The 27,784-nt window shown below is 38.4% G+C and overlaps 1 protein-coding gene and 1 long non-coding RNA gene across 2 annotated transcripts in view; one reads left to right on the top strand and one right to left on the bottom strand.

Annotated features, from left to right (window-relative positions):
• LOC307170923 overlaps positions 1-17,693 on the bottom strand; it is a 38,606-nt gene extending 20,913 nt beyond the window's left edge. Inside the window, exon 1 of the long non-coding RNA XR_013823459.1 lies at positions 17,635-17,693. This is a non-coding gene — a long non-coding RNA (uncharacterized lncRNA). The remainder of the gene's footprint in view (positions 1-17,634) is intronic.
• The window catches only part of tnmd (tenomodulin), a 44,568-nt gene extending 18,086 nt beyond the window's left edge, over positions 1-26,482 (top strand). The window contains exons 3-7 of the mRNA XM_079892231.1: positions 7,471-7,611; positions 10,575-10,673; positions 18,323-18,482; positions 20,563-20,669; positions 25,040-26,482. Of these exons, the coding sequence (XP_079748357.1) occupies positions 7,471-7,611; positions 10,575-10,673; positions 18,323-18,482; positions 20,563-20,669; positions 25,040-25,249 (717 nt within the window). The 3' untranslated portion in view covers positions 25,250-26,482. The remainder of the gene's footprint in view (positions 1-7,470; positions 7,612-10,574; positions 10,674-18,322; positions 18,483-20,562; positions 20,670-25,039) is intronic.
• The last annotated feature ends 1,302 nt before the right edge of the window (positions 26,483-27,784 follow it).

The following is a 27,784-nucleotide window of genomic DNA, read 5'->3' on the forward strand; positions in this document are numbered from 1 at the left end:
GACTTCATTGGCTTCCTAGTCTGTTATTAATTCTCCTCGGGGTGGGTCTCTCCTGAAAGTCTCTGTATGCTGCATGACAAGAGCCACTTTAGAGATCAGACATGCAGCAGATGAAAATAAGTAAACGAGAACTCTGAAAACTTCTCCACGTGTTATCTATCAGGAGTACTTGAAGCATATTGAAGCCAGGTGGCATCACTGGAAAGTAGATTACTGGGTAACCCACGTGAATTCTCAATGCGTAGAGCGTCATAAGTCTGAAAAGCTCCTGAGGTGGACACATGACATACCTGCAAAAATGTAAACAAAAGACTGTGTTTCTCAAATGCCTCTTTTATAAAGTAATGAGTTTAGCAGGAATTGAGCGCTCAAGGCCTAGGCACTAGGGACGATTTTACCAATATATCATGAGCAGCCCCTGAACCTGCCAGTACATTCTTATGATCTCCAAGGGATACAATATTACATTTTCTCTGTCCTGTAATAAAGCTTTTTTCTTTTCTTTTTTTTCGGTTTTGAGACCAACTAAGCGAATCAATATTGTGGGCAAAAACATGGAACATAGGAAATAGTGACATGAAGCAAAAGACAAGTTGAAATTTATTTTAAAACTAGGACTGTCAATCAATTTAAAATAATAATAATTAAATTAATTACATGACATTCCAATTAATGAGCCACAAGACTCATAAAGTCATTTTTAAGTCATCACTTAAAATTAATCCAGCATGGAAACACATATCTTAATTTAATTTGTCCCCTCAACAGCTGTTATTTTTAATGAAGAACAGTTCTTGAAACTTCTGGAATTAAAAATAAATCACAGTTAATCATTTTTTACTACTGATTGTAATAATATCAGAGTATTACTACATGTGGAGGGCCTTACAGAAACAAGGTTGAGAATCACTGGAAAATATCAATATTTACTGAGAAAAGCCCTCAAATTGAATTAAATCAAAGACATGAGATGATTGAAGCAAATTAAAGCATTGAATATACATTACAAAAAATCATAGCATCTATTTGATTAAAGGGGGGGTGAAATGCTCATTTTCACTCAATCTCCTGTTAATCTTGAGTACCTATAGAGATTGCATCCTTCATATCTCCAAAAAGTCTTTTGTTTTATTACATTTTTAACAGAAAGATAGGCTGTACCGAGTCTTTCCGGAAAAAAACGAGCGGCTGGGGGCGGGCCCTGTGGGCGAAGCTTAGCTGTGCTAACGCGCCGAGCTAGTGACAACACACAGAGACATTTGTTCAACAAACAGTTTTACTCACCGTCCGGTTCCAACGCACGACCGCGAACCTTTATCATTGTGACTGCTCGATCCTTAAGCATTAGACGATCTGCAAATCCGTCGATATGGGCTTTGTTTATAAAACAATCATCGTCGAAATGCAGGGAACAACAGTCTTACACAACTCCGTTTATGCTCAGGAAAACAAACTCCATCCACTGGTGCCTTAACGCCGGGTTCTTTGGGAATCTGTGCAGGGTTGTCTTGCCCTGGCAACCAAAAACACACTTCTTTGGTGACATTGACTTCCCAAAAGCCGGGCAGGGCGCTTTGATGGCGAACTGCTTTCACTCTCTTGCTCTAGTCTACGAGTGCGCGCGCGGCCGCGATCTTACCGGAGAAGTGCCCTTAGGACCCATATAAGGAAATTCCGCCCTATCTTACGTAAGAAAGAGCCATACTCGAAAAAAACTTTCCGAAACTTGTGACAACCCGGAAGGAGTATTTTTGGAACAAAAATACTCCTTCAAACGTACAACTTAGTTTTTGAAACTTTGTCCATGTTTAGCATGGGAATCCAACTCTTTACCAGTGTAAAAAACTCAGTATGCATGAAATAGCATTTCACCCCCCCTTTAAACAAAAGTCTGAATTTATGTACATGTAAGATCAGGGGGCATGATTAAAGGCACAATATGTAACCTTTTTGCTTTAAAAATAGCAAAAATCACTATATCTATGTTATATATTTTTTTTAGTTGTGTACTTACATTATCCCGACTGTTTCCAACAACTTTCAAACCAGGAGAAATTGTAATTCAAAGACACGGCACGTTTCTTTATTTCCGTTTTGTCGCAGTCAATGGCGTCATATCCGCGTTGTCCCTGGTTTCCGCTCGTACTGCCATAGCAACCAGAGCAATGAACCAGAGCCCTCTGATAGTAACCAAGGCGACAGACGTGGAAAATGTAGTTCGCAATGTCTATTTGCACGCTGTTGTTGTTTCGTTCAAACATTATGGACCATGGCAAGTAGACTTTGGATAAAAAAGGAGAACTAAAATGAGAATTAATTCAGCGCGGTGTTTTCGAGATGCCTAGAGCTCCCATAGACAGTATATAAACGAGAGCTCCACGTCCGAGACTTCGACCGCTCCCCTACATGTACTTTATTAAACAGGTGAGCACATTTACATAAAACTAATCAATGTTATATAGTTCAACAATGATAAAATGTTAGAATATGATCTATGTTATTCTAATGTTGATCTAGTTTACTGCTAGTCTCATACAGACAAACTAACACATACATTTCAACACATTTAAATGCAGTTTAGTGTGATAGTGTAATGTTAGACCAAGTGAAACAGCGCTGCGTTACCTCACAAGTTTAATTTGTCTAATAAACTGACCTGTGAGTTGTAATTCTGCACTTGCGTGTAGTTCGGTAGAATGAAATGTCCATATTCCTTTTATATCCGCGTGTGGAGCTGATAGCTGTCTCTTAGCAATCCCGAACTGCTTCATATCACAGCCATGATAAAAGCATCGATGTATTCAGTCATCCATAAACATTATTAGATCGGTCGGCTTGACGTTGACGACAAGATCCATAATTCTTAGCAAATGTTGCGTCATCAAACTACGCCTTTGTTATTGTAAAGAGGTTAGCGACCCCTAGTGGAGAAAAAAGTCCATACTGTACGTTTAATTATGTTAATTTAATTGTAATTTTTTATAGTATGCCTTTTTTATATAATTAAATCACACTAACTGAACATCTTACACTGATATGCCTATTTAAAATAGTTATTTTATATTTATTAACATTGTAATAATATCACCTCCATTTGCAATAGTTTTAATATGTTCTGTGAAAACTATGGCATGATAATGGTTAAATTGTATAATATTTAAACATGCCAGGCATTTGCATGATCACCGTAGGCTTATTGAGTGTTGAAATTTGAAAAAGCAAACACTATCACGCGAATCAATGCAATGCTCAAAGTATCTTCATAATGGAGTGCTTGAACCCCATACTTTCGGCTTGAACCCCATACTCTGCTGTAGCGCTGAGAGCAAATTTACTTTTATTATCATTATTTCTTAGTAATATCTAGCCCCTTTTGTCATCTATTCGGGTAACTTGGATTCAACAAAGCACAAAGTAGGCAAAAACATTTGTTAGGTTAAAAAATGCTCAAGGGGAAGGTCTTGTGAGGTTTGTCATAAAACAGGAGAGCAATAACCAAAAAAAAGGGAAGGGGGGGTTAAAAAGCTCTGTGATTTTTAATCAATAAGAACGCCTGCAGAGGCTTCAAGCTGGATTGACATTGACAAGGACCTTCACAGGACAACCAGTTCATTAACTCTTGATCATCTTCTTAAAGGAATAGTTCCCTCAAAAATTAAAACTGTCATTATTTACTCACCCTCATGTCATTCCAAACCTAAATGACTTTCTTTCTTCTGTGGAACACAAAAGGAGAATTTCTGAAGTATATATCGACTGCTCATTTCCATATAATGAAAATGAATGGCAACTGGGTTGTCACTTTTCAAAAATAATCCAAAATACCTTTAAACAGTGGACCATATGACTATAGTGAACTATATTCCAAGTCTTCTAAAGTTATTTAATAACTTTGTGAGATAAACAGGCATATTGAAAGTAATTTCAATCAATATATCATCAACAGAACAAAATTAGCCCCTCAAACTGCAAGAATAAAGCATCCCCTATCAGTATTGGAATATTCTATATTTTGTTGTCTTTGTAGTCCAATCAGTTATTCTATAACCACACTCACATGCTTATGTCTACATAACTTCCTCTTTGTATATGGATGAATGCAAATTCAGATTTGTTCAGAAGTTACTTTCAAGCTAATTTCAATACACTCCACAACAGAGCTAAGTCGATATTAAATGATGTGTTTACTGCTCTATGCTACACTGCATAAAGCACTTTAATAATCAGAAAACGCGTTGATTTGTGACATTTATCTTAATGTAGAGTTATATTTGTGCGTGTGCATCTTTTGCTTTACGTCTAAGCATAACATATTACTCAGAAATGCTACTGAGACAGATGAGCGTGAGCTCAGCAGAGTAATTTCTCATCATAACACAACACACACATAAATATTAATAGCAGGGTTTTTGGCTGGTGGGCATGAATCATTTTTGTAGACAGAGAGGAGCCACCCATGCATGCCCAAAAACAGCATTTAAGAAAGCGCTGAGATAAACAGCAGCGCTGCAAGGCCCGGCAACAGGGGAAAGCCATCCGAGACCTCAGACAATTCAGACATTTGTTGAGTCTACTTGAAGCATACATATGGCAACTAAACGCAACTACCAGATCGCATCCATTAATAGAGGATGTAGTCATGCTGCCAGTCAAGCCAGAGCAAACGTCTGCACTGACTGGCTATGATTCTTGGACAAATTAATATTAAAGGTGCTCTAAGCGATGTCACGCGTTTTTTAGGCTGAAACATTTTTTGTCACACCCAGCAAACATCTCCTCACTATCCACTAGCTGCCTGTCCCCTGAACACACTGTAAAAAAAACATGGTCTCTGTAGACAGCCCAGGCTCCACAAACGGCAAGAAAACAACATGATCTTGTGGACACTTAAAAAGTATGAATGGCACTGCATTATATTTAACTATATTGTTTATCTTAAACAAAACATTTTATAAAGGTTTAAATGGTAGGTTTGTTAAAAATGACACAAAGATAAAAAGAAATAAAAAAAATGTATGTTAATAATTTTTTAAAGTCTTAATCATAGACACTTTCTGGTTTTCAAACTTTTTATGTATTTATTTATTTAGAAAAGGGACAGTGTACATTAATCAACATTCATGAATGTAAATGTACCCAAATTAGCCCGAACGCTAGTTTTTTCATCGGTAGTCCCTTTGCCAGATGTTATTAGGCCTAAAATTAGAGAAGAGGGTAAAAAAAAAAAAAAAAAAGATATTCTTATGAGTTAAATAATACTAATTATAATAAACTTATTAATAGTAATAATAGAGGAAGCAGCATTAATGTTCACATTGTTGATTATGAAGAAGCCATTTGCAATTATGCTTAGATTAGTTAAACGATGAGCATTCTCTAATTGATTGTGGTACAGAATTCCACTGATGTGATGCTCTGAATGATGGAATTATACAATCCGTTCTAATTGCACCTCTAGTTACTCTGTTTTCAATATATTTAAATTTAATAAAATCAGCCAGAGGAGGAGGAGCTAAACCATAATCTTATGAAAACAACCATTTTTAAAGTTAATGAGATTTTCCCAGCTAAACAAGTTATACTTATTTAAAATGTGACAGTGATGAAAACTAAATAGTTTATCTAAAATTTTAAGTGCTTGTTTGTATAATAATTCCAATGGTTTTAGAACTATCAAATGTGTATTAGACCAGCTCGTCAAACAATATGTGACATGAGAAAGAATCACAGAGTGAAAATATATCTTTGCAGCCTCTTTGATAAAAAATGTATAATAAATCTTAAAATAACCAAGTTAAATTGAACCCTTTTGCAAACCTTTTTTATGTGGGTTTTGAAACCAAGACAGGAGTCCAGATGTACCCCTAGGTATTTACATTCTGAAACAACCTGTAATCTCTCTCCCAAAATAAAAAATATCCTTCTTTATATCAGCACTATGTCCTTTAGAAAAGAGCATAGCCTACAGAGTGTTTTTGACACATTTAATTTCAGATAACTCTGATTAAGCCAGGATGTAACTTTTGCCGTGACATCTATCAACTTTTTTGCAACCTCTTCTGCATTTTGTAAAAATGTATCGTCAGCATACATTAGGATATTACATTGTTGACACGCCATGGGTAAATCATTAATATACATGTTAAAGAGAATTGGGCCCAGTATGGACCCTTGTGGAACACCAGTTGATAGACATAATAAATTAGATTTAAAATGATCATTTTTTACTAATTGAGAACTGTAAAAAAAAAGGTAAGATTTAATTAATTTTTACAAAATCTACTGAAAATTTTAAATTGAGTAGTTTATACAAAAGATTAATATGGTTTACGGTATGAAAAACTTTCTGTAAATCAATAAATACAGCCCAGCCCCTACCACTCCACCTTTATTCATTAATGCCTTTACCTTTTCTATAAAGTAACATGTTGCAGTTTCTGTTGAATGATTTACCCTAAAACCAAAGTGCATCAATTGTAATTGTAAATTATTAAGATGATCAATAATTTGTTTGGCCACCAGTTTTTCAAAAACCTTTGATATTGTAGGTAGGACTCTGATGGGCCTATAATTACAAGTTAAACGAGGGTCGCCTCACTTAAATATGGGAGCCACAACCGCTGGTTTCCAAGAATTAGGGAATATCCCTTGATCTAATGAAATATTAATAAAATGTGTTAGAGGGTTAACTATTGAAGAACTATCAACCTCTAACTTAGTTACTAGCCTTAATACCAAGACTGTCTCACTAGCATTAATTGTTTGGAAATAAGGTTGTTGTGCTGTGAAACTTTGAGCTATTTTATCCACTGACTCAATAAAATAGAGATTAAGGGCCTGTGCCACATCAATTGGGCTCTGTAAAATTGACTTGTTTTAATATTGTTTTGACCAATCAGTTTTTTTAATCTGTCTCCATATTGTTTTTGAGTTACCATGAACATTTTCAATAATTGTGATAAAAAAAAAAATCTGCCTTTGCTTTCCTTAATACTCTTACTACCTTATTTCTTAATATTACATTTCTATCATGGACCATTTTTTGTGAAACACGTCCATAGTTAATGTGATGAACTACACGTGTCTTTTCTGCTAGTACACCTGTGTGAACTTGACAAGAATTGACTTCATACATCCACTAAAAGGTACTGACACCAATAGACTAAAAGTTAATTTATCTCTGTACTAGGCACCTAAAGGGGAAAAAAATGAGATATGAGAAGTTATGCGATCACCCAAGGAAAAAAAAAAACATTTGCGAGAAAGCTCAAAAGCAATGACATTTATTTTTTCCTCCATCACCATCCCTTTAGGGGCTCTGAGAAAATCTCTAGCATAATTTGTTTGTAGATGTTACTTGATATTTTATCTCATGCAATAAAATTCATTTACTACAGTTTTGAATGGGACATGGTCTTGTTGCTGATTGGACATTTTAGTGGCACTGTGTTTTTAATTCTGTATGAACAGGTATATGATCATCAGTATAAAGCTGTGCTGGATGGAATGGAGACTGAGAGCATGATGGAAATCCATCCAGCGCAACGCATCGAGATCTTCAGAATGGGAAATGGCACAGACGAGGTCCTGGAGGTGCACGACTTCAAAAATGTAAGGGTTTATGACATACAAGTGAAATATTTTCATTGTGATGTGATAGATTCAGCTCACATTCCTGCAATCTGAGACTCAGCCTAGGAACTGCTGTCAAAATACAGACAGAGCGTTTTTCTTTTTCTCTCAGACTGATGATATTGAATCTCCGAAAAGCACTGTGCTAAGCAAAAGCAAACTGGCAGCGATGACATCTTGCATCAGCATTCAGACACACTTGTTGTTGGCCCCATCTTCTTTCTAAATTACAATGGTCAGTGGAGCAAAGCCACAAAGCAGATTAGTTTCATTCAAGGCATTGCCATGGGAAAGCAGAAAACAAGTGAATAGGTAAAATCATTCAAATCACTTGTTGATATAAATGAAAGGGGAGTTTGAGCTCCGAGCCCTCTTCGGCACTTCTTGCAACTTCTGGCTCAGGGCAGACTTTTGAATTGATTTTTGTGAAGGAGGGATGTTGCAAGTCATTACACACACTAAAACTACAAACCATCTCCATAGAGCCTGAAGGCTACAGCACATGAATGGAAATGCAGTGGTGATGCCAACAGAAACACAAGCAAAGTCCTTTCTCTATTGTTTTAGTCAAGTTCTCAGAGTGTCCTCCAGAAACTTACAAGTAATAATGAGAATTCCACAACAGCAGCTTATAGGGAAAGCCAAGGAGACATATCACATAGACTGCCATAAAGTGTCCTTCAGCTTGAGAAAAGGGAATAATCCAGCAATATATTTTACGGCAATGCAAGGTACCAGTGAATTACTTTTTTTTATTATTGTCCAGGAATCACTGCATATACACCATTGTTCAAAGCCTTGGGGTCAGTAATCTTTTTTTTATTCATCTTTTATTTATAAATATTAAGTATTTAATATTCAGAAAGGATGCATTAAATTGATCAAAAGTGACACTAAAGAATTTTTATTTTGTCATAAAACATTTCTATTTCAATTAAATTGCTGTTCCAACATGCTGTTCTTTTAAAGATTATATTTACTAAAGGATCCTGAAAGGAATGATCACTGTTATGTTATGTTACACATGTTTCTTGAGCAACAAATCAGCATCTTATAATGATTTCTGAAGGATCATGTGACACTGAAGACTAGAGTGATGTTGCCATCACAGGAATAAAATACATTTTAAAATAGCTAAAGTAAACGGTTATTTTAAATTGTAATAATATTTTTAATGTATTACTGTATTTTGATCAAATAAATGCAGCCTTACTAACCATTTTTTTCAAAAACATTTAAAACATCTTACAGACAGTACATTTTTTAACTGTATGCTATACGTGATTCTATATCTCAACAATTGCACAACTTTGTCTCTTGTAACTTTGATAAAGTCAGCGTGACTTAAGTTTATTATTTTAAACTTTAAATTCAATCGGTTTCATTTTTTTTTCTGAGGTGGAAATGACCTTCAACACATACCTAACTGCAAAAGAGCTGGAAAATAAAGCAAAAGCATTTCGTAATGTATAAATGGCACATTTTTCTCTAATCGTTGTAGTCTTGTAAAAAGTAGTTACAAAAGTGGCTGAGAGCAAGGGTTTAAATGATTTTGCCAATACTCACTGTCTCTGTCCATCAGTGTGGAGAATAACAATGATTAGTTTGTCCTACAGGAAGACAAGATGAGCTATATTACCGCCCATTTGATGATACAAGAGGTCAGTAAAGATGCAGGGGGAATTTCTTAACAAAGTCAAAGTCCGTTTACAACATCCTAATACAGAAACAGTATACTGCCAGGGTCAGCTTCCCAGACACAGATTAAGTCTGATCTTAGATCTAGTAATGTTGTTAACAGCGATTCTTTGGTGCTAATTCGGTTTAACGCCAGCCCTTGACTTCACCTGCATTCAGGAAGCAGTATTTGTTGTCTCTCAAACCAATAACTGGGCATCTACATGCAAGTAATGTGCCAATGATTGGAGCAGCGCTTCTTTGCCCTCTGCCAATTGCATCATTCATTGCTTCCATTCGAATAATTTCTCAGTGCATGCACACATTTAATCTGGCTAATGGCAAAGCTGTACTTCAACACTCTTTCTTAAATGACATTCTTTTCCTATTTTTTATCCTTGTAATAAAGAGTCTCTCCATTTTCCAGTTGACCAGGCTCAGCAATAAACGCATTTCATCAAGAGATAGGTCCTTCTTGCATGCAAAAGCAAGCCATTAACAGGAATTGAAGAGCAATTTGTCTCAATGATTTTTGGCACCAACAATGCACTCCTCTCATAACTGTTTTTTTACTAACCGGTGAGCTTAGGTGAAAATGACAATTATTAGCATGCAGTCTAACATTAGTTATGAAAGCACAATCATTCGTTAATACAATTCAGTATCACACTCGCTCTCAGTTTTCTTATGCTACAACAGCAAAACGAGAACAACTGTGGATTACCTAATGTATTCCCGAATGCTGGGAGATATTGTTTTTATCCATCCGAGTGAAGAGTCTGTAACACGATAGCCTGTATTTCCCTTCGCAGACTACTTTCAGACAGTAAAGCACTGAGAACTTTCTTCAGATGCCCCTGCTAAAATGTTTTTTTTTTCTCTTTTCAAGTGTAAAGCAACAAATTCTGTATGGCAGACCATCAGCTGTGGCTTTCAGGAAAATAGCTCCTCACTTCACCAAACAGATTAGCTTCGCAACACAGACCATAAGTACTGCAAATCAATGGGTTTTGCCTACATATAATCATGGCTTCGGTGGTATACCTCTCTATATTGCCTGGGGTTGTAGACCCGTAATCTTGAATTGGCTAGGAAATGATTCCTGTTGCATTAGTTACTGTATAGCATTCGCTATATCTGTGCTGTGCTGTGCTGTGCTGTGCAAGCTTCGGGGTGTCAGAGAGTATTTGAAGTCAACTGCTGATTTGTTGTATTTATTTTTTTAATTGTGTAATAAACATTCATTAATATCTGTGACATTCAAGGGCATCATGGGAATCCGTTTTGCCAAGCACCAGAGATGTTACATCAGGGCTCAAACCAAGGAGCTGCCGAAGCTGGACTCAAAGACCATCGACGTAGAGGTATTCTAATCTCACTAAACGTATCTTTAAGCAATTTGCTCCCTTAAAACAGGGCGAAAACATCATGAATTTTGCAGCTCATCAGACTGTGAAAATGAAACTTACTCCAAACATCACCATCCACAATCCAACTAACCAACAACCCCAACCCACCCCCACCATAATTCCCTCCAGCATCTCCCACAAAAGTATAAACTTGGGTCTCCTGTGGCCATGAATCCATCTGAAAGTCCACAATCCTATAACCCCTTTGTGGCACACATCAAATGGTGTCTGCTGTCAATCCTGAACTAATATTAATTTTTAATCATCTCCTCTGAAGCCTCAGCCCAAATAGCCTTAAGGAGAGAGAGAGAGGGGTCCTTGGGAAAGGTAAGCCATTAAAATGGTATTTGAAGATGTTTGCTCCGTAAATTTCACTTGACTCAGGGCTGAAGTGATTCATCTCTGTTCTCCTGCTCTAATGGCTGTCTGTGATGCTCTGCAAGAGTGATGGGCGAAATTCTATCAATCAAACATCCAATTTATCGGTGTCATGGAGAATGGCATGCGGTTTCACATGCGCCAAACTCTTTCCATCGCAGTTCATATTGAAAAGGGGGTGTGCAGCAAAGTGGCACGCCTCTCTGATTTGTATTAAAAACACATTGATGTATTGTTGTCGCAAGTTCCCAGACATCCTCTTTGACTTTTGGAACAGAAGGTATTATAGGCAGAAACAGCCTGCATGTTCTCTCCCTCATCGTTTTAATGTCTAATCCATGTTTACAGATACTAATTGCGAAGCAAACGCCATATGTCGCTGCCATTTCTCCTTTTTTTTGCTCATTGTGAAACCTAATTAGATTTTTCGGCAAAGCTTTATTTCACAGATGTGAAATCAATCAGAGTTGGCCAGGGCTGAAGCAGTGGGGCTGGAGAGAGAGGGTAGATGGAAAGAGAGCGAGCGATGCGCCTGGTTCTCGAGGGGGGACGGGGACACATGGTGAAAGATGGAGCAAGCTGTTCATACTATAAAGACACAGCTAACCAGGAGAACATTTACACAAATGATCACTCATTTATTGGATAAACAGACTAAGAAGTGTAAAATGCTAAAAATGCGAGCTGTGGGCTTTACATGAATGTGGCAGATTGATTCAGGCTTGCTAACTGTCTATTTACATTCCTGCTTTCTCTAAATCTTTGATTTGATCATATACATAGGCCTGAGATAAATCAGGATGCTATTGAAACCAAAGGCCACTTGTGCATGGACGAGAGAGAGAGAGAAACAGGCCGTTCTTTCCAAGGTTGTGAGCATGTTAAGGAAGTAGAGGTTAAAATCCATATTATTAGCTCCAAGTGCAGCTGAGCCGCAGGGTATGCGACTGTGGTCCCAGAGCAAGCTGCCTTAACAAGCTTCACCACAAGACAATGCTGGCTAAGGAGAAACTGCATGCCACTGATAAGGAAATAAAGCAGCCTGCGAGCACGACCAGGTGACAAGCATAAATTGTATTCTGCCAGTTTGTTTACCATTTTCAATTTATTCAGTCTGGGAAATGATGAAAGCGGTAATCCCTGAACTTCCCACTGGTCTCCAACTGCCCAAATGTCTCAGATGAAATCACACCCTGTCTTCCCGCACACAGCGCTTGAGTCTCAGGATTAATTTGGCCTTTTGGTAACTCTGTGCAAATCATCACTTTCTCTGTTTCTATTTATACTTTCTTCCCTTAAAAAAGTTTTCATTAATTAATTGCATTACTGTAAAATGTATTTATTTCTTTTATAATTATTTTGCCTATAGACCCGGGGGTTTCAAACTGGGATGTGCAAGGTGAGAAAGAAATATGTTTGCAGTATTATTCTGCTTTTCTAAATCGTAAGACTGATTTGTGGCTATTTTATTCAATTCACAGTTCTAGTTTTTAACATTAAGAAAAAAAAAAGTTTCAGTCTCTCCTTACAATGTAAAAACTTTCATGATAAGACAACACAGCTGTCGTTATATTTTGGAAAGAGGAACCATCGCAAGTGAATCATCATATTTGGCATTAAAATTGAATCCATTAAGATCCTTGGCATTAAACATCTGAAAACCCCTGGTATAGCCCCAAAAAAGTTATCCATTAGCATTCCCATTCAAGGCACTTGTCTGCTGCAGGACCTGTTTGGAAGAACATGATATGAATTCTGCCTTTTGCTCATGGGTACATTGAGCCAATTACCTGAGGCATACACTACTGTTCAAAGGTTTGAGGTCAGCAAGCCTTCTTTTTTTTTCTTTTTTTTAAAGAAATTAATGCTTTATTCAGCAAAGATACATTAAATCAATCAAAAGAGAAACAAAGACATTTTTAATGTTACAAAAGATTTATATGTCAAATAAATGCTGATGTTCTAAACTTTATTTTAATAAAAAGAATGCTAACAAAAATGTATCACAGTTTTCTCAAAAAGCAGCACAACTGTTTTCAACATTGATAATGAATGTTTCTTGATGACCAAATCAGTAACGACTGCTGAAATTTTAGTTTTGCCATCACAGGAACAAATTACAATTTAAAATATATTAAAACACTTATTTTAAATTATAATAATATTTTTTAATAATATTCTATAATAATATACACTCACCTAAAGGATTATTAGGAACACCTGTTCAATTTCTCATTAATGCAATTATCTAATCAACCAATCACATGGCAGTTGCTTCAATGCATTTAGGGGTGTGGTCCTGGTCAAGACAATCTCCTGAAATCCAAACTGAATGTCAGAATGGGAAAGAAAGGTGATTTAAGACATTTTGAGCGTGGCATGGTTGTTGGTGCCAGACGGGCCGGTCTGAGTATTTCACAATCTGCTCAGTTACTGGGATTTTCACGCACAACCATTTCTAGGGTTTACAAAGAATGGTGTGAAAAGGGAAAAACATCCAGTATGCGGCAGTCCTGTGGGCAAAAATGCCTTGTTGATGCTAGAGGTCAGAGGAGAATGGGCCGACTGATTCAAGCTGATAGAAGAGCAACTTTGACTGAAATAACCACTCGTTACAACCGAGGTATGCAGCAAAGCATTTGTGAAGCCACAACACGCACAACCTTGAGGCGGATGGGCTACAACAGCAGAAGACCCCACCGGATACCACTCATCTCCACTACAAATAGGAAAAAAAGGCTACAATTTGCACGAGCTCACCAAAATTGGACAGTTGAAGACTGGAAAAATGTTGCCTGGTCTGATGAGTCTCGATTTCTGTTGAGACATTCAGATGGTAGAGTCAGAATTTGGCGTAAACAGAATGAGAACATGGATCCATCATGCCTTGTTACCACTGTGCAGGCTGGTGGTGGTGGTGTAATGGTGTGGGGGATGTTTTCTTGGGCATCGTTTAAATGCCACGGCCTACCTGAGCATTGTTTCTGACCATGTCCATCCCTTTATGACCACCATGTACCCATCCTCTGATGGCTACTTCCAGCAGGATAATGTCACTTTGTGATAATGTCACAAAGCTCGAATCATTTCAAATTGGTTTCTTGAACATGACAATGAGTTCACTGTACTAAAATGGCCCCCACAGTCACCAGATCTCAACCCAATAGAGCATCTTTGGGATGTGGTGGAATGGGAGCTTCGTGCCCTGGATGTGCATCCCACAAATCTCCATCAACTGCAAGATGCTATCCTATCAATATGGGCCAACATTTCTAAAGAATGCTTTCAGCACCTTGTTGAATCAATGCCATGTAGAATTAAGGCAGTTCTGAAGGCGAAAGGGGGTCAAACACAGTATTAGTATGATGTTCCTAATAATCCTTTAGGTGAGTGTATATTTTACTGCATTTTGATTGATTACATGCAGCCTTGGTGAGCATAAGAGACTTCTTTAAAAAACATTGATTTTAAAATCTCACCGACCCTAAACTTTTGAACGGTACAGAAGGTGCAAAGAGTGAAGCTTTTAATCAGGTGTACATATCATGTGACGTTAGATTACTTTGGATCCACATGACAATTATGTCCTCACAATAGCCGCGTTTTCACTGTCGGGCCAGTGGGAGCCAGGGCTTTAAACGGGCTGTGCCGGGCTAAAAGCCTCGGGCCTATAGCCCCGGGCCCAAAATCTGCTGCGTTTCCACTGTCGGGCCAGAAGCTCTGCAGCGCTTCACTTAAACCTGCCCGTAACATGCCTTTCTGGAACAACGTGCACACAAACCCATAATTTCACCAACAAATGGAAGTTTTATTATAAAACTAATCAGAAAGAAATCACTGGAAACAGCGTGATCACAAAACAAACATGATAAAAGCGACCGTTTACTGGCATTTTTACTTGAATACTTAAAACCCAAGCATCAATGTTTTACCACAGGTTTACAATAAAAAGTGATAAGCCTACATTGATCATAATGAATCAATTTGTGTCAAAATTGCACATTAGTCACAAAGAATAAAGTGGTTAACAGTTAACACAGAACGTTCCCCTAACGCTCCCATTTGGTTATTTTTTGGGGGAACCAAATAAAAACGTTCTGGTAATTACCGTTAGGTCTATTTCACAAAAGAAAGAGGTCACACTTACTTATTCAGTCGAGGCTGTTTCTGTTTATTTGGTAGTTACAGGACATATTTACATCACATTTAGAAAGAATGATAAGTTCTACAAATATACCACCAAAAATACAACCTGATGAGCTTAGCACTCTCTCCCAGTAGGCTAGTTAGAGTCAGAGAAACAGAGGAAGCTAAAAAAGTTGCTTTATTTTATGATAGTCCGGTATACTGTAAAAAGTAGGCTACTGACAGATAAAATAAAAACATTATTGTGATAGCCATTATGATTTGTCTGATTTCTTCAAGCGTTCATATTTACTATGTTTACTAAGGGTAAGCGTGCATAGTCTTTTGCATCGCGTATAAATATTTCTACCTTATAAGGTGATCAGAATCCACACCGGATCACACACAGAAGGCATTCAAACAGGAAAGTGAGTTTTGAGGTAAATTATTTAAAAAGTCTTTAAAGCTGACAGAATCATCCGGCGCTGCCATCTTTAGACTCAGGTAAACTCCACCTCTGTTCGTAACCACTGACTCCTCTAGCCTGAGCTGGCCCTCTTTGGACCAAGGTATTCGGCGGGCCAGAAAACCCTGGCCGTTGGCCCCGAGGAGGCTCGATCAAGCCCAGGAAGTGACAGTGGAAACGTGACTGGCCCTGGCACGCCCGCTTTTGGCCCGACAGTGGAAACGCAGCTAATGCTGATTGGCTGATGGCAGCCTTCACTATCAACTATAATATAATTAAATATTTGTAATTTATTTGCATGCCATCAATGGAGAAAGAGCCATTTTTATGGTGCAATTTCAGCATCGACCAGCTGGGCCATGCTAACCAGCCAAACCTTGACCCCTTGGTCAAGACATAATTCAGCTTCGCTCTTTACTTTTCAGTGCCTCTTTCGCAACCTTTAGATGTCTCAAGAGAAACCACCCTTAAACTTATACAGCTAATTTCTCAAAATATTTGATCAAATATTGCAGGATCAGTGCCCTAACCTTTGTTTACTCATATGAAAGGCCCGCTTTGCTTGAGCAGCTGAGATGGCCAATTAAAGCGCTCTGCTTGCACCGCTGGCCCTAGTTTTAATTTTAAGGCTAAACCAGCATCCTTCACTGCTTGAGTCATGCAGGCTGTCCTCCTAGTCATCATTAGTTAAGTGTGATTTGAGAGAGAGGAGGCCGGAGCAAAGAAACTGTCTCAAAGGCGCAGAGAGTGAAGCTTTTAATCAGGCGGAACTGGAACCGCTACAGGTCAGTGCGGTGTCGCTTCCCAACAAACAAGAAACGGCACCGAAAATGACTTCTAATAAAACAAGAGCAACGGGATGAAAAAAGAGGGTTTAGGGGGAGAGCAAATGAAAGAGAAAGAGGGGAACCTAATATAAATGATAGTAGCTCAGACAATAGCCTCAGGATTCTACATCAAGCTTAACTATGTGCAATTAAGCTTTAGACTGGGAGAAAATCACCTTGTAAAAATATTTGTCATGTGAGCCGTTTCTCTGGTCTCTGCACTAATTAACAAGGGAACGTAGTAGTGTTTGTTTGTACTTCTATTTACACATAACTATACAGCAAAACAAACATATACCTCATGTGATTATTTTCTAGATTAAATTTCTAAATCTCAATTAAGTCACTGACATGTAATCGCTATCATTAAGCAATAATAATTTACTTAACAGCTTATGAACTGTAGAACTAACAAATTAAGTACATTATTATCAGTTGTATAATTAGTTGCATAATTGTGACGGAGTAGATGCACCACAGTGAACTTTACCGTGCCTACAGGACTGAATAACCTTCTATAGACCAACACAGAAGACATATTTGAAGCCATCTTAAAGTCAGATATATTTCTGTATTTCTAAGTATTGCTGTAAAAATTAAAATGCAACACCACCAGTGTCTGCAGAAAAGGGCACTTTTTCACAGCTAGGGAAGAAAAAAGTCTGTTTCATAAGAAAGTAAAGCTATGGTCTTTAAGAGAGGTCAAATTAAAAATTTTAGCCATGGTCAGCAGTTAGTTCTCTGTTCCCTGGCTGTGGAGAGAGGGAGTGAAATGATCCAAGGTAATAGCATAAAGCAGATACTCCAGCTTTATCTTGCTTGGGCTGTGTGAACGAGACTTAGGATGCACAGTAAAGAAAGCACTGACGAACAGAAATGAGTTTAGAGGTTAAGGAAGGAATTGGGACATTTTCAATCAAGCCAATTGGGCTTCTGAAAGTACAACTTAAGTATCAGTACTTTGCTCTCGATCCCCACATACAAATATTTAGCAAATATAAGTGTTTTTTTACAATTTTTTTGCACCAAAAAAAAAAATCAATGCATAAAATAGACTCCAAAGTGAAAATACGAACTGTGTTAGCAAGTTGGGTAAGACAGGAACTATTTCTTATCTTACCTTACGCAGAACTGCTGAAGGACACAAGCAGCCAGCCACAAACCGCTCACGCCGCTGACACTTCACTCACAGCCTTCAATCAAACGCAGACTGGGGCTTTGACAAAGAAACATCATTCACATTAAAGTCAAAGCGTAGATGTGACATTTATTATAATGGGTTTGTGTGATGATTGTTTAATGATTCAAATTATTTAAAAGTTGAAATTGATTTTATAATTGTTGTTAATAAATGATTAAAAAACAAAAGTTGAGTGTTATAATTACTTATCTTTGTCCTATCATAAAAAATAAAAAAAATGTTTAATAAAGATATCAGCATGGAGTCTATTAACAATCACTTCCGTATTTATCGTTAAATAAATTAAATGAAATCTTGAGGAAATGTTCCACAACAGGACAAAGCAATATTGATACAAGCTTCTGGAACTCACATTATGTTTTAATGTACTAAAATGTTATGTTTACTATAGCATAATAATATACTGTATTAATAATATTATACAATTGTTATTGAGAGTTATTAGAAATATGACATTTCAGTGAAAATACGTAAACAGATGGTGTGCAAGTCCATTGGTATCGATATTGGCAAGTTCTAGCAAGTATCTGTGTCAGATCATCTATCCCTATCTATGAGCATTTTGTGCAGGCACAATAAGGCATTAAAATGTGCTTTCTTTTCACAGGTGAGTGAGACAGGTGAAGTGGATATTCAGATGGTAGACTCTCAGATATGGATCCCTGCTGAGGAGCCCATATCCAACAAAACATTCCTATTGAATTCCAAGATCTGGGAGATTTGCCAAGATCTACCCATCCACTGGATCCACCCATCTCCTCTCAGAGGTTACAAACAGGGCTTCACCAACTCGAAATCCAATTCAACCCTAGTAATAAGGTTTCAGAATAGCCAAGTCAAGGCTGTAATTTCTTTTGCTCTCCACTGTTTGTTTTTACTTTCCCTTCAAACACAGAATTCTGTGGCTAATGCTCTAGAAATGTCCAAAGCAATCATTGATTAAGAAATATTTAGCCAGCAACCAACTTGTTACATTTTTATAAATTAGGGTTTTATAGCACTGGGGGGGGGGGGGGATAGTTCAATTTGAAATTAAATTTTGGTATGTTTTAGCTTACCTCAAGGGCATCCAAGATGTAGGTGTCTTTGTTTCCGCAGTTGTTTCAATTTTGATATTTTTAGGTCAAACCTTTCTTGTCTGTCAGTCGTATAATGCAGGTCTATGGTCACTATCTGAAAGAGCATGCACAGAGAAGTCCAAATTAAACAATTCCCCATCGTAAGTACACACTGATGGCCTAAGACATGAAACGAGCGGTTTGTCTGAGAAAACGAACAGTATTTATTTCGTTTTTACCTCTTGTAAACAACCACATCCAAGTGATCCGGCGCTTTCTTCTTGTTTTTTTTTACGGCGGATCGCAAACAAATATGTGCATTACCGCCACCTATCTCAGAAATGGACCATTGACACTTTCCTATACTTCTCTAACCTATCAACCGACATAAATTCCCCTTATTTACCCGTATAGAGGCTTCATAGAATTTCATCCGGCGCTGCGGAAAAATGACCATTTCCCCCCCATGACAGGAAAAAAAACCTCATTTAATTCCGGCACTTTCCGGCGCTTGTGCAGCGCGCACACGTCACACACCAGGAAGCGCGCGCGCCCTCAGATCACTTGGACGCTTGGACGTGGGTTTTTTTTTCCTGTCATGGGGGCTGAGAGTGGACAGAGGAGCTGAACACGCAGCGCCGGATGAAACTCTGCGCCGGGTAAATTATTTTAAAAGTCTTTAAAGCTGACAGTATCATCCGGCGCTGCCATCTTTAGACTCAGGTAAACTCCGCCTCTGTTTCGTAACCACTGACTCCTCCAGCCTGAGCTGGCCCTCTTTGGACCAAGGTATTCGGCGGGCCAGAAAACCCTGGCCGTTGGCCCCGAGGAAGCCCCGACGAGGCTCGATCAAGCCCAGGAAGTGACAGTGGAAACGCGACTGGCCCTGGCACGCCCGCTTTTGGCCCGACAGTGGAAACGCAGCTAATGCTGATGGCAGCCTTCACTATCAACTATACTATAATTAAATATTTGTAATTTATTTGCATGCCATCAATGGAGAAAGAGCCATTTTTATGGTGCAATTTCAGCATCGACCAGCTGGGCCATGCTAACCAGCCAAACCTTGACCCCTTGGTCAAGACATAATTCAGCTTCGCTCTTTACTTTTCAGTGCCTCTTTCGCAACCTTTAGATGTCTCAAGAGAAACCACCCTTAAACTTATACAGCTAATTTCTCAAAATATTTGATCAAATATTGCAGGATCAGTGCCCTAACCTTTGTTTACTCATATGAAAGGCCCACTTTGCTTGAGCAGCTGAGATGGCCAATTAAAGCGCTCTGCTTGCACTTTAATTTGCGCGCGCCCTCAGATCACTTGGACGCTTGGACGTGTTTTTTTTGTTTCCTGTCATGGGAGCTGAGAGTCGACGGAGGAGCTGAACAAGTAGCGCCGGATGAAATTCTATAAAAACGATATAAATACTGTTCGTTTTCTCACACAAACCGCTCGTTTCGTGTCTTAGGTCATCAATGTGTACTTACGATGGGGAATTGTTTAATTTGGACTTCTCTGTGCATGCTCTTTCAGATAGTGACCATAGACCTGCATTATACGACTGACAAACAAGAACGGTTTGACCTAAAAATATCAAAATTGAAACTACTGCGGAAACAAAGACACCTACATCTTGGATGCCCTTGAGGTAAGCTAAAACATACCAAAATTGAATTTCAAAGTGAACTATCCCTTTAAGGAAGATCAAAGGGGCCTTTCACGATATCCATTTTGTAGCAGCAAGTGTTTAGCAGCATGACTGCATCATCGTCTTTCCTTCTGTGATGCAGATGCTGAGTTCCATGATGTAGAGGACGTGGAGGAGACCCCAGAGCTGGAGGCAAGAGGGCCACGTCAGGCCCGGGACGTCATGGACCAGTTACCAGTAAACGACTATGTAAGTATGAGCCCGAGGTTCATTACTAAAAGGCGTGTTCGACTGCGGTTGAGCTGGATAGTCATGCTCTCTTTTTTAGTATAAATCGTTCATTAATCGAAGTTCCCTTTCCGAACTTAAAACAGACCATGTGGACCACAGGGCATTGAAATTGCTCTATATATCTGCTTAAATCAGGCCAGCTCACTTAAGACTCCCTTAATGTCTTACTGCTAATGGAGAGGGATATTTAGCCTTCAAAGGAAGCAAGTTTGCTTTGCAGTTTTTTCATGCCTCTCTTATGTAGTTAGTGATGTACAAAGACAGCCTCCCAAGGTCACTCATTAATGAATAGATAAATGTATTAATCATGCTTTAATTATCAAGGCATAAAGAATCAAGCGGCCAAAGAGAGTCCTTTATTGCGTTCATGAAGTGAAGCATATGTTCAATGATTAATTATCCTGAAGTCGTAGCACTAATGCTTCGCACACATACGATATACACCTCCCCATCTAGTATGCGACTTTTAGCCTCTGAGCGCAAGGATGAGAAGACGGCGAAAAGAAAGAACTTTAGGTGGGGGGAAAAAGGCATATTTATCTGCAGAGGTCCAGGAACGACTTGCCTTCCCACCTCATCCAGCAAAACGGACTGCAAAGTTACATTTAATTAAAGCAAATCCAGATGAAACCACCTTTTGCTTTTGAAATCTTCTCCTTCAATCAGCTGGTTAATACATACCAATCCAGCCTATTCCAAGGCTAAGCACAGGCGAGCTGTGTTTGTGGGCAGAGCGATAACAAAGGCTTTTGCGAACGTCAGAGGGGATGTGGCTTCCAGTAATTGGAGTCTGGAGTCATGTAGATGCTGCTGGGAAGCCAGATATCTCAGACCTTTCAGAGGATCCTAGACGCAAGCCCTTCTTTTCGCTCTCCCACCGGCAGACGTCTGCAGCTCGAGGAGGGAATTCATATTTTGCTACAGGTCTCTGTACCCTGTTGTGTACTTTTTATAAATAATCATCAAAGTTCCTGTGACAGAAGGCCTGAGATATACGAGACTGACCTTTCCCCAGTACTGCCACGCTGATGCGTTGTGTGCCAGCACAGCTCTGGATATCTTTCAAACTGAATAACTATCATCTGGCTGCACTGAGAAATTGCATCATGGTCCTTGACCTACATTGGGAGGATAAGCCTCTGATGATTGGGTCCGGTCGAATCTCAGACTTGTACGCCTGCCGCAGTTGTTGATGGTAGGCATTGTGACCCCGCGTTCTAGCTGAAAGCATTCTGGCTTGCAGATCGCTGATTGAACCTCCCCTCCCCAAGTCTGAACTTAAGATGCACTTTCCGGTCAAGGACCAGAAGAAGATAAATTCACTTTAAACTTATGATATTAAAATTAGGCAAAAAAAAAGTCTCAGTATACATCTGTAATTGAAAAAAATGAAGCTGTGTAAAATGAACGTGTTCGCACATGCAGTTCCCTTTTAAGGGAAGAAAATTATAACACATGGTCTATATTTACACTATCAATCAGATAAGATTTGTTTTTGAAAGAAGTTTCTTATGCTCACCAAAGCTGCATTTCTTTAATCAAAAATACAGTAATATTCTGAAATATTGATATAATTGCTTTCTATTTAAATATATTCCAAATTTTAATTTATTCCTGTGATGCCAATATGTCAAAGATCTGATCGGGTGTTCAAGAAACATTTATTATTATCATGTTATGTTGAAAACAGTTGTGCTGCTCAATATTTTTGTCAATGATACTTTTTTTCAGGATTGTTTGATGAATAGAAAGTTCAAAAGAACAAAATTTATTTGTGACAATAAAGACATTTATAATGTTACTCTTGATCAACTGAATGCATCCTTGCTAAATTAAGTATTGACTTCTTTCCAAAAAAAACCCCAAAAAATCTTACTGAACCTAAACTTGAACGGCAGTGACTATCAATACACACAGGAAATGCAAACATGGAAATGCAAATCTGCAATAATTTAATAAAACAACTTTCTTCACACTTAATCGCACAAGCATAAAGATGTGTTCCTCCGCAGGTGTTCGCATTAAAATGAATGATGGTTCAGCTTCAAAGATAATTAAATTCTACCATACAATGAATGCAAATGCTTTACTTTTGTTCTAAACAGTGTGCATGGGTTTGATTTATAAATAAATAACCTGTAAAAGGAGTCTTTCCCCCATCATTTCCCCGTACTGATAAACGGGTTCACCCCATAAGAATTTTGCATAGACTCTTGATCAGTTCCAATCGGCTCTAGATGTTCCGATTAGTTTTTAGAACAGAACAAAGCGTGTATAATGTCAAATTGAATAAAATGCATTCACAGTGTTTAAATAAATAAATAAACAGCATGTTTAATGAGTTAACTTTTATAATCCTGGGAAAACAAATAATAATAATAATCATTTGATGCAAAAGAATGTAGAGTAAAATAATTTGAGTTTTCATACTTTCTCACATGAAATGCTACATCGCGCTTTAACGGCCTGTAACACTAAACAAAACATAGGACGTGACAGGCTTTAGTCAGCTTTAGGCACCTGTTCTTAATTGCTTTTACTATTTTATTCATGATTGACATCATGTCCCAGAGTACTTTATTTCTTGTCATCTCCGCATGCAACAGAAAGACAAAGTCCCAAACATGAAGTTATTAACACTCACTTTCTCATTGCAGCAGGATAATCAGTTTGATTAATATGCCTCTGTGGAACAATACCATAGTCTGTTTGTTTTATACTAATCACACATCATTTCACTCGAAAAAAGAAAACCTCTTATTTTCCCAAATAACATCCACCTTTCATGCTGGCAGGATTTGTTTTTTTTTTTTTGGTCTGATAAATCAAACAGTTCTACACCGACAGGCTTTGTGCTGTTACCAAAATGAATTGTTGTCTCAACACTCCTGACCCTAAACCCGACAAACATTATGAATCAGTAATTGTGCATTTGTGAGAGTAATAAATCAAACCATACAGGCATCACCCTTCTTTCTCTTGCACTAGTCTAATCATTAGGAGAATGCAATTTTCAATCCATTCATCATTGCATAGTGAGCTCATGAAAACTCATGCATGCTTCGTTTATGGAGAACATAATGAGAGATGGGACCAGAGGAGAAATGCATGCCATTATGCATCTTCACACGCGCAGGCACAGGCACATTATAATTCACTGCGCTTCATCTCAAACCCCCAAAAATCTATAATGATAATAATATACCTGTTTATGCTATACAAACACCACGTATGACCGTGGATAAATGTCATTTTTTTCCGGGCAACACATTTCAAAGCAATTTCTGACGTCAAGTTTATTTGCGTCATTCCCAACAGGAACTCTGAAGCGTTGCCAGACAACCTAGAGAGATCCGGCTTCATCTGCCAATCTAATGCAGATCACAGGAGGTGACTAGGTCAACGATGGTGTTTTTAATCAGCCGGATAACATCATATTGTCTGTGTCGTAAGCTAGGGGAGATCGAAACGCAGTCAAATGAAACAGTGAGTTGAGGGTGCTATCTGCTCCAACAGTTACGGGAGATAGAAAGTTAAGTGGCACTTCTCGGAACCCATCTCGCCGTAGCGGCTGATCAAAGGCATGGCACTCAGCCCTGGGTAATCTGGAGAGGGCATGCGTACACGATCACAATGGAGAGGGCCAAGGGCCATTAATTCTACCCAATTTACCTTTCACTCCGCTTTCATTTAGCCCTTACACCAATTCACACCCTGCCTGCGAGAGCAAATAAACCGATCCTTGTTGGGCGATCATTACCCTGCTAATTGCTGTAGGAACGTGCCATTCGCTTTATGCCAAAGTCAAAGGAGGGCATGAGAGTGCATGGGGGAGGGTTCTCATTTCTGAGCTCAAATGAGGCCAGGGTCGCTGCTCGGACTGAGGCACCGAAGCTACGCATTTATGGGAGTGGGAGGGCTGGGATGAAAGAAACAGTGTAATTATCTCAGCGTCTGCCAGTGTCAAACTTGCTCTGACTGAGAACAGACAGGCAGTGGGGTTAAGGGACTTGAATCTGAGATGGCAAAGCCATGCGATGTCACCGGCGGCGTAATGGAAAGGTCAAGGGCATTATATCATATCAGATACCCTGGCTTGGCATATCAAAACCATCTATTTTAAATGCCACTCTGATCCTTGTGACATATCCGAGTATGACAGGGTTTTTTGTCATTGCATGTCTACACCCCATAATCTCTCTTCATTCCCCTTCAGAGCACTGCACCTTTTTATTGCTAAAATCAAGCTATAAGTCACGCACCCTGTGGTGAGATTGCAGGTATTGTTTGGCTGCGGTTCTTACCCTGTTGACTCACTCTCTTCGCAGAGAGAAATGGGGCTGGAGCTGGACAACAGCCTAGATGAGCAGGGCTACTGCTGCCAGTACTGTCGTCGTGGGTACCGTTATTGTCGGCGATACTACGAGCCCCTGGGCGGCTTTTCGCCATATCCTTACTATTACCAGGGAGGACGGGTCATCTGTCAGATTGTCATGCCTTGCAACTGGTGGATAGCACGAATGCTGGGACGAATTTGAGGATCCTGGGGGGAACCGGTGGTGCTATGCTGCTCAGGGGTACGCGTAGACCAGCTTCATTTGTTCGAAATGTCATGTATATGCTCAACTTTTTCCTTTCTTTGTGTAAAAAATCTGCTGAAGTGAGGCAAAGCATTACCTCAAAACATCCTCAGTGACCTGGTCACTGTCATAACTATTCTTCATATTATGTATGGGTAGTTGATGCATAACATAATCAAGATAACATAACATAATCATGTCATTTCCCTTATACATTTTAGGCTAAAATCAAGATTTTAGGCCAAAATGTATAAGGGAAATGACATATTTTAGGCCCTGTTTTTCACAATTTCACATTTTTGCCTTCATTTGTTTAATTTGTGGTACAACAAATTAATTTTTAATAGTACAAATATGCTCCATCTCAGACTATTTTTAACAGCATTTTGCTTGTAATAATTATGCATGCAGTTTTTATGAGCATATTAATTTTGAAACGACATGGAATATTAGTCAATTAACATGTTTTAAAAAACTGTTATTGTATAATTAACTGCTTAAAACTGTACAAAATAGAGTCTTTGTACTCTATTTTTATTTCAATACTCTAAAGTATTTCACGTCAACTATCAATATACACATATATATATATATATACACACACTTTTATACATGGACGCTTTCTGTAAGCTTATTTTCAATGAACAGTGTTTTGATCTGTCCACAGAAACGGCTGCATGGAAATTGTCAGTTACTGTAGTCTACATATTCCATGCAGACCTTTCAAATCAATGGAGAACGTGTAGGTAGAGACATAACTCAAACTGTTTTAATTTGCATGTGAAGTTCTACATGACATTACGTTACCCTTTCTGACGGTCCTTTATTTGTCTTTTTTTTAAAGTGGATGAGAGGCATTATAAATAACCAGGTTACATTTACACTAGTGTGCATGTTTAGTATTGTTTCTAATGTATTTACTGTACGCTTAAGTAAGTCCCTTGAAGAACTTTGAAAATTAGCCTTTTTAAAAGCTGTTATGTGGATTTAATGTGCCGTAGAATACTGTACACATATCACACGGCTGTATTTAGGTTGTGACATTGCTAGCACCATAATTGCAGCTCTGGGACTGTTTCAATCAATTCTTTCATCCAAGCAAATGGGTGCTCTATAAATTGCATGTACGTAATCTTATGCTCCTTTGTGTTTTTCCAACAACTTCCATCTGAATAAAACTGGTAAAACTCTGAAGTGTCTGCTACTAATTTACTGCTGCGAATAAACGTGCTAAGAGACATAAAAAGACACTGTGAAATACAACATGTCATCAGGGCTGGCAACTCAAACGCATTCATGCGTGAAACTCACGCAATTGACACTTTTCACACGCTCTCACGCCACACATCCATTTTCTAATGCAGAGGAAAAATTGCGAAGAGGAGGACACTGACACCGACAGACAGAGCTGGGCCGGGTTTCCCGGTAACGTTGTCTCTTAGCGCGCTACGAAGACTCGTAAGGTATAACTTAACTAAAGGTATACCATTACTAGGCGTGTTCCCCGAGCCCGAACTATACCTTAGAAAGCTGCTTAAGATATACCTTTTTACGTGCGACGTTACCCGGTGCTGTCCGTGGCGATGGTGCTGAATTGGTTGATATCGATGGCTCGAGAATCAATTATTCTCTCGTGCAGGGGCTGTTTATGTGAGAAAGCGGTGTTCTTTATTAAAGAAGCACTTCAGAAATAGTTGAAATTACATTTATTAGGACTATTGGATATTATAAAAAATAATCCAAACTATAATAGCCTATAATAGCCTAGCCTACATATTTTAAAATTGTATCATATATTGCTGCCATGATTTTTCAAATTTTTACGTGCTTTCTTCTCTTTCCCATTTTTGTTGGAGCTGCGATGAAATATTGTTCTTGTACTTTCCAGCATTTCAGTAATAAAAGTTTACATCTTACGACGTACGGTGCTCGGCAGTGATCAAAAAGGGTTTAAACAGTGAATTTTGAATCTCTTCTTGTAAACTCAGAGATGTGGATTCAGACGGCAATTAAATTACCACACGACCTGTTTGTCAAAATACCCCAAAACACTCATTTGGACATTGATTTTTACGCAGGTTGGGTGAGAAAAAACACTGATATTATGGATTCGGACGGCACTAAAATCACCGACTTACCCCTGTAAATGTTTAAAATACCGGACGAGCCAATATTAGCGTTCGAATAGGACTTAACTGACAGTAGCCTATGCTTTCACTGCCCTTTAAAAGCGCTCTTTTATTAAATTAATAATATAATATATAATAATAATATAATTAAAATTCTAACAACAATCAGTGTGATTGACAATTTTATTCTTTGCATGAAAACACTTGAATTAGCCTAATTTAATACTGGCTTGGTGTATTAAAACTTCAGAATTATTTTCATATAGACCTGCAACAGTGATAAGGTAAAGCTAAGAGTGGTCCAGACCAACCTTCCGAACATATGACTTACAGAAGGTATACTTAACTAAGAAGGTATACTTAA

The sequence above is a fragment of the Squalius cephalus genome (assembly GCF_949319135.1).
Source record: "Squalius cephalus genome assembly, chromosome: 14".
Taxonomy (NCBI): domain Eukaryota; kingdom Metazoa; phylum Chordata; class Actinopteri; order Cypriniformes; family Leuciscidae; genus Squalius; species Squalius cephalus.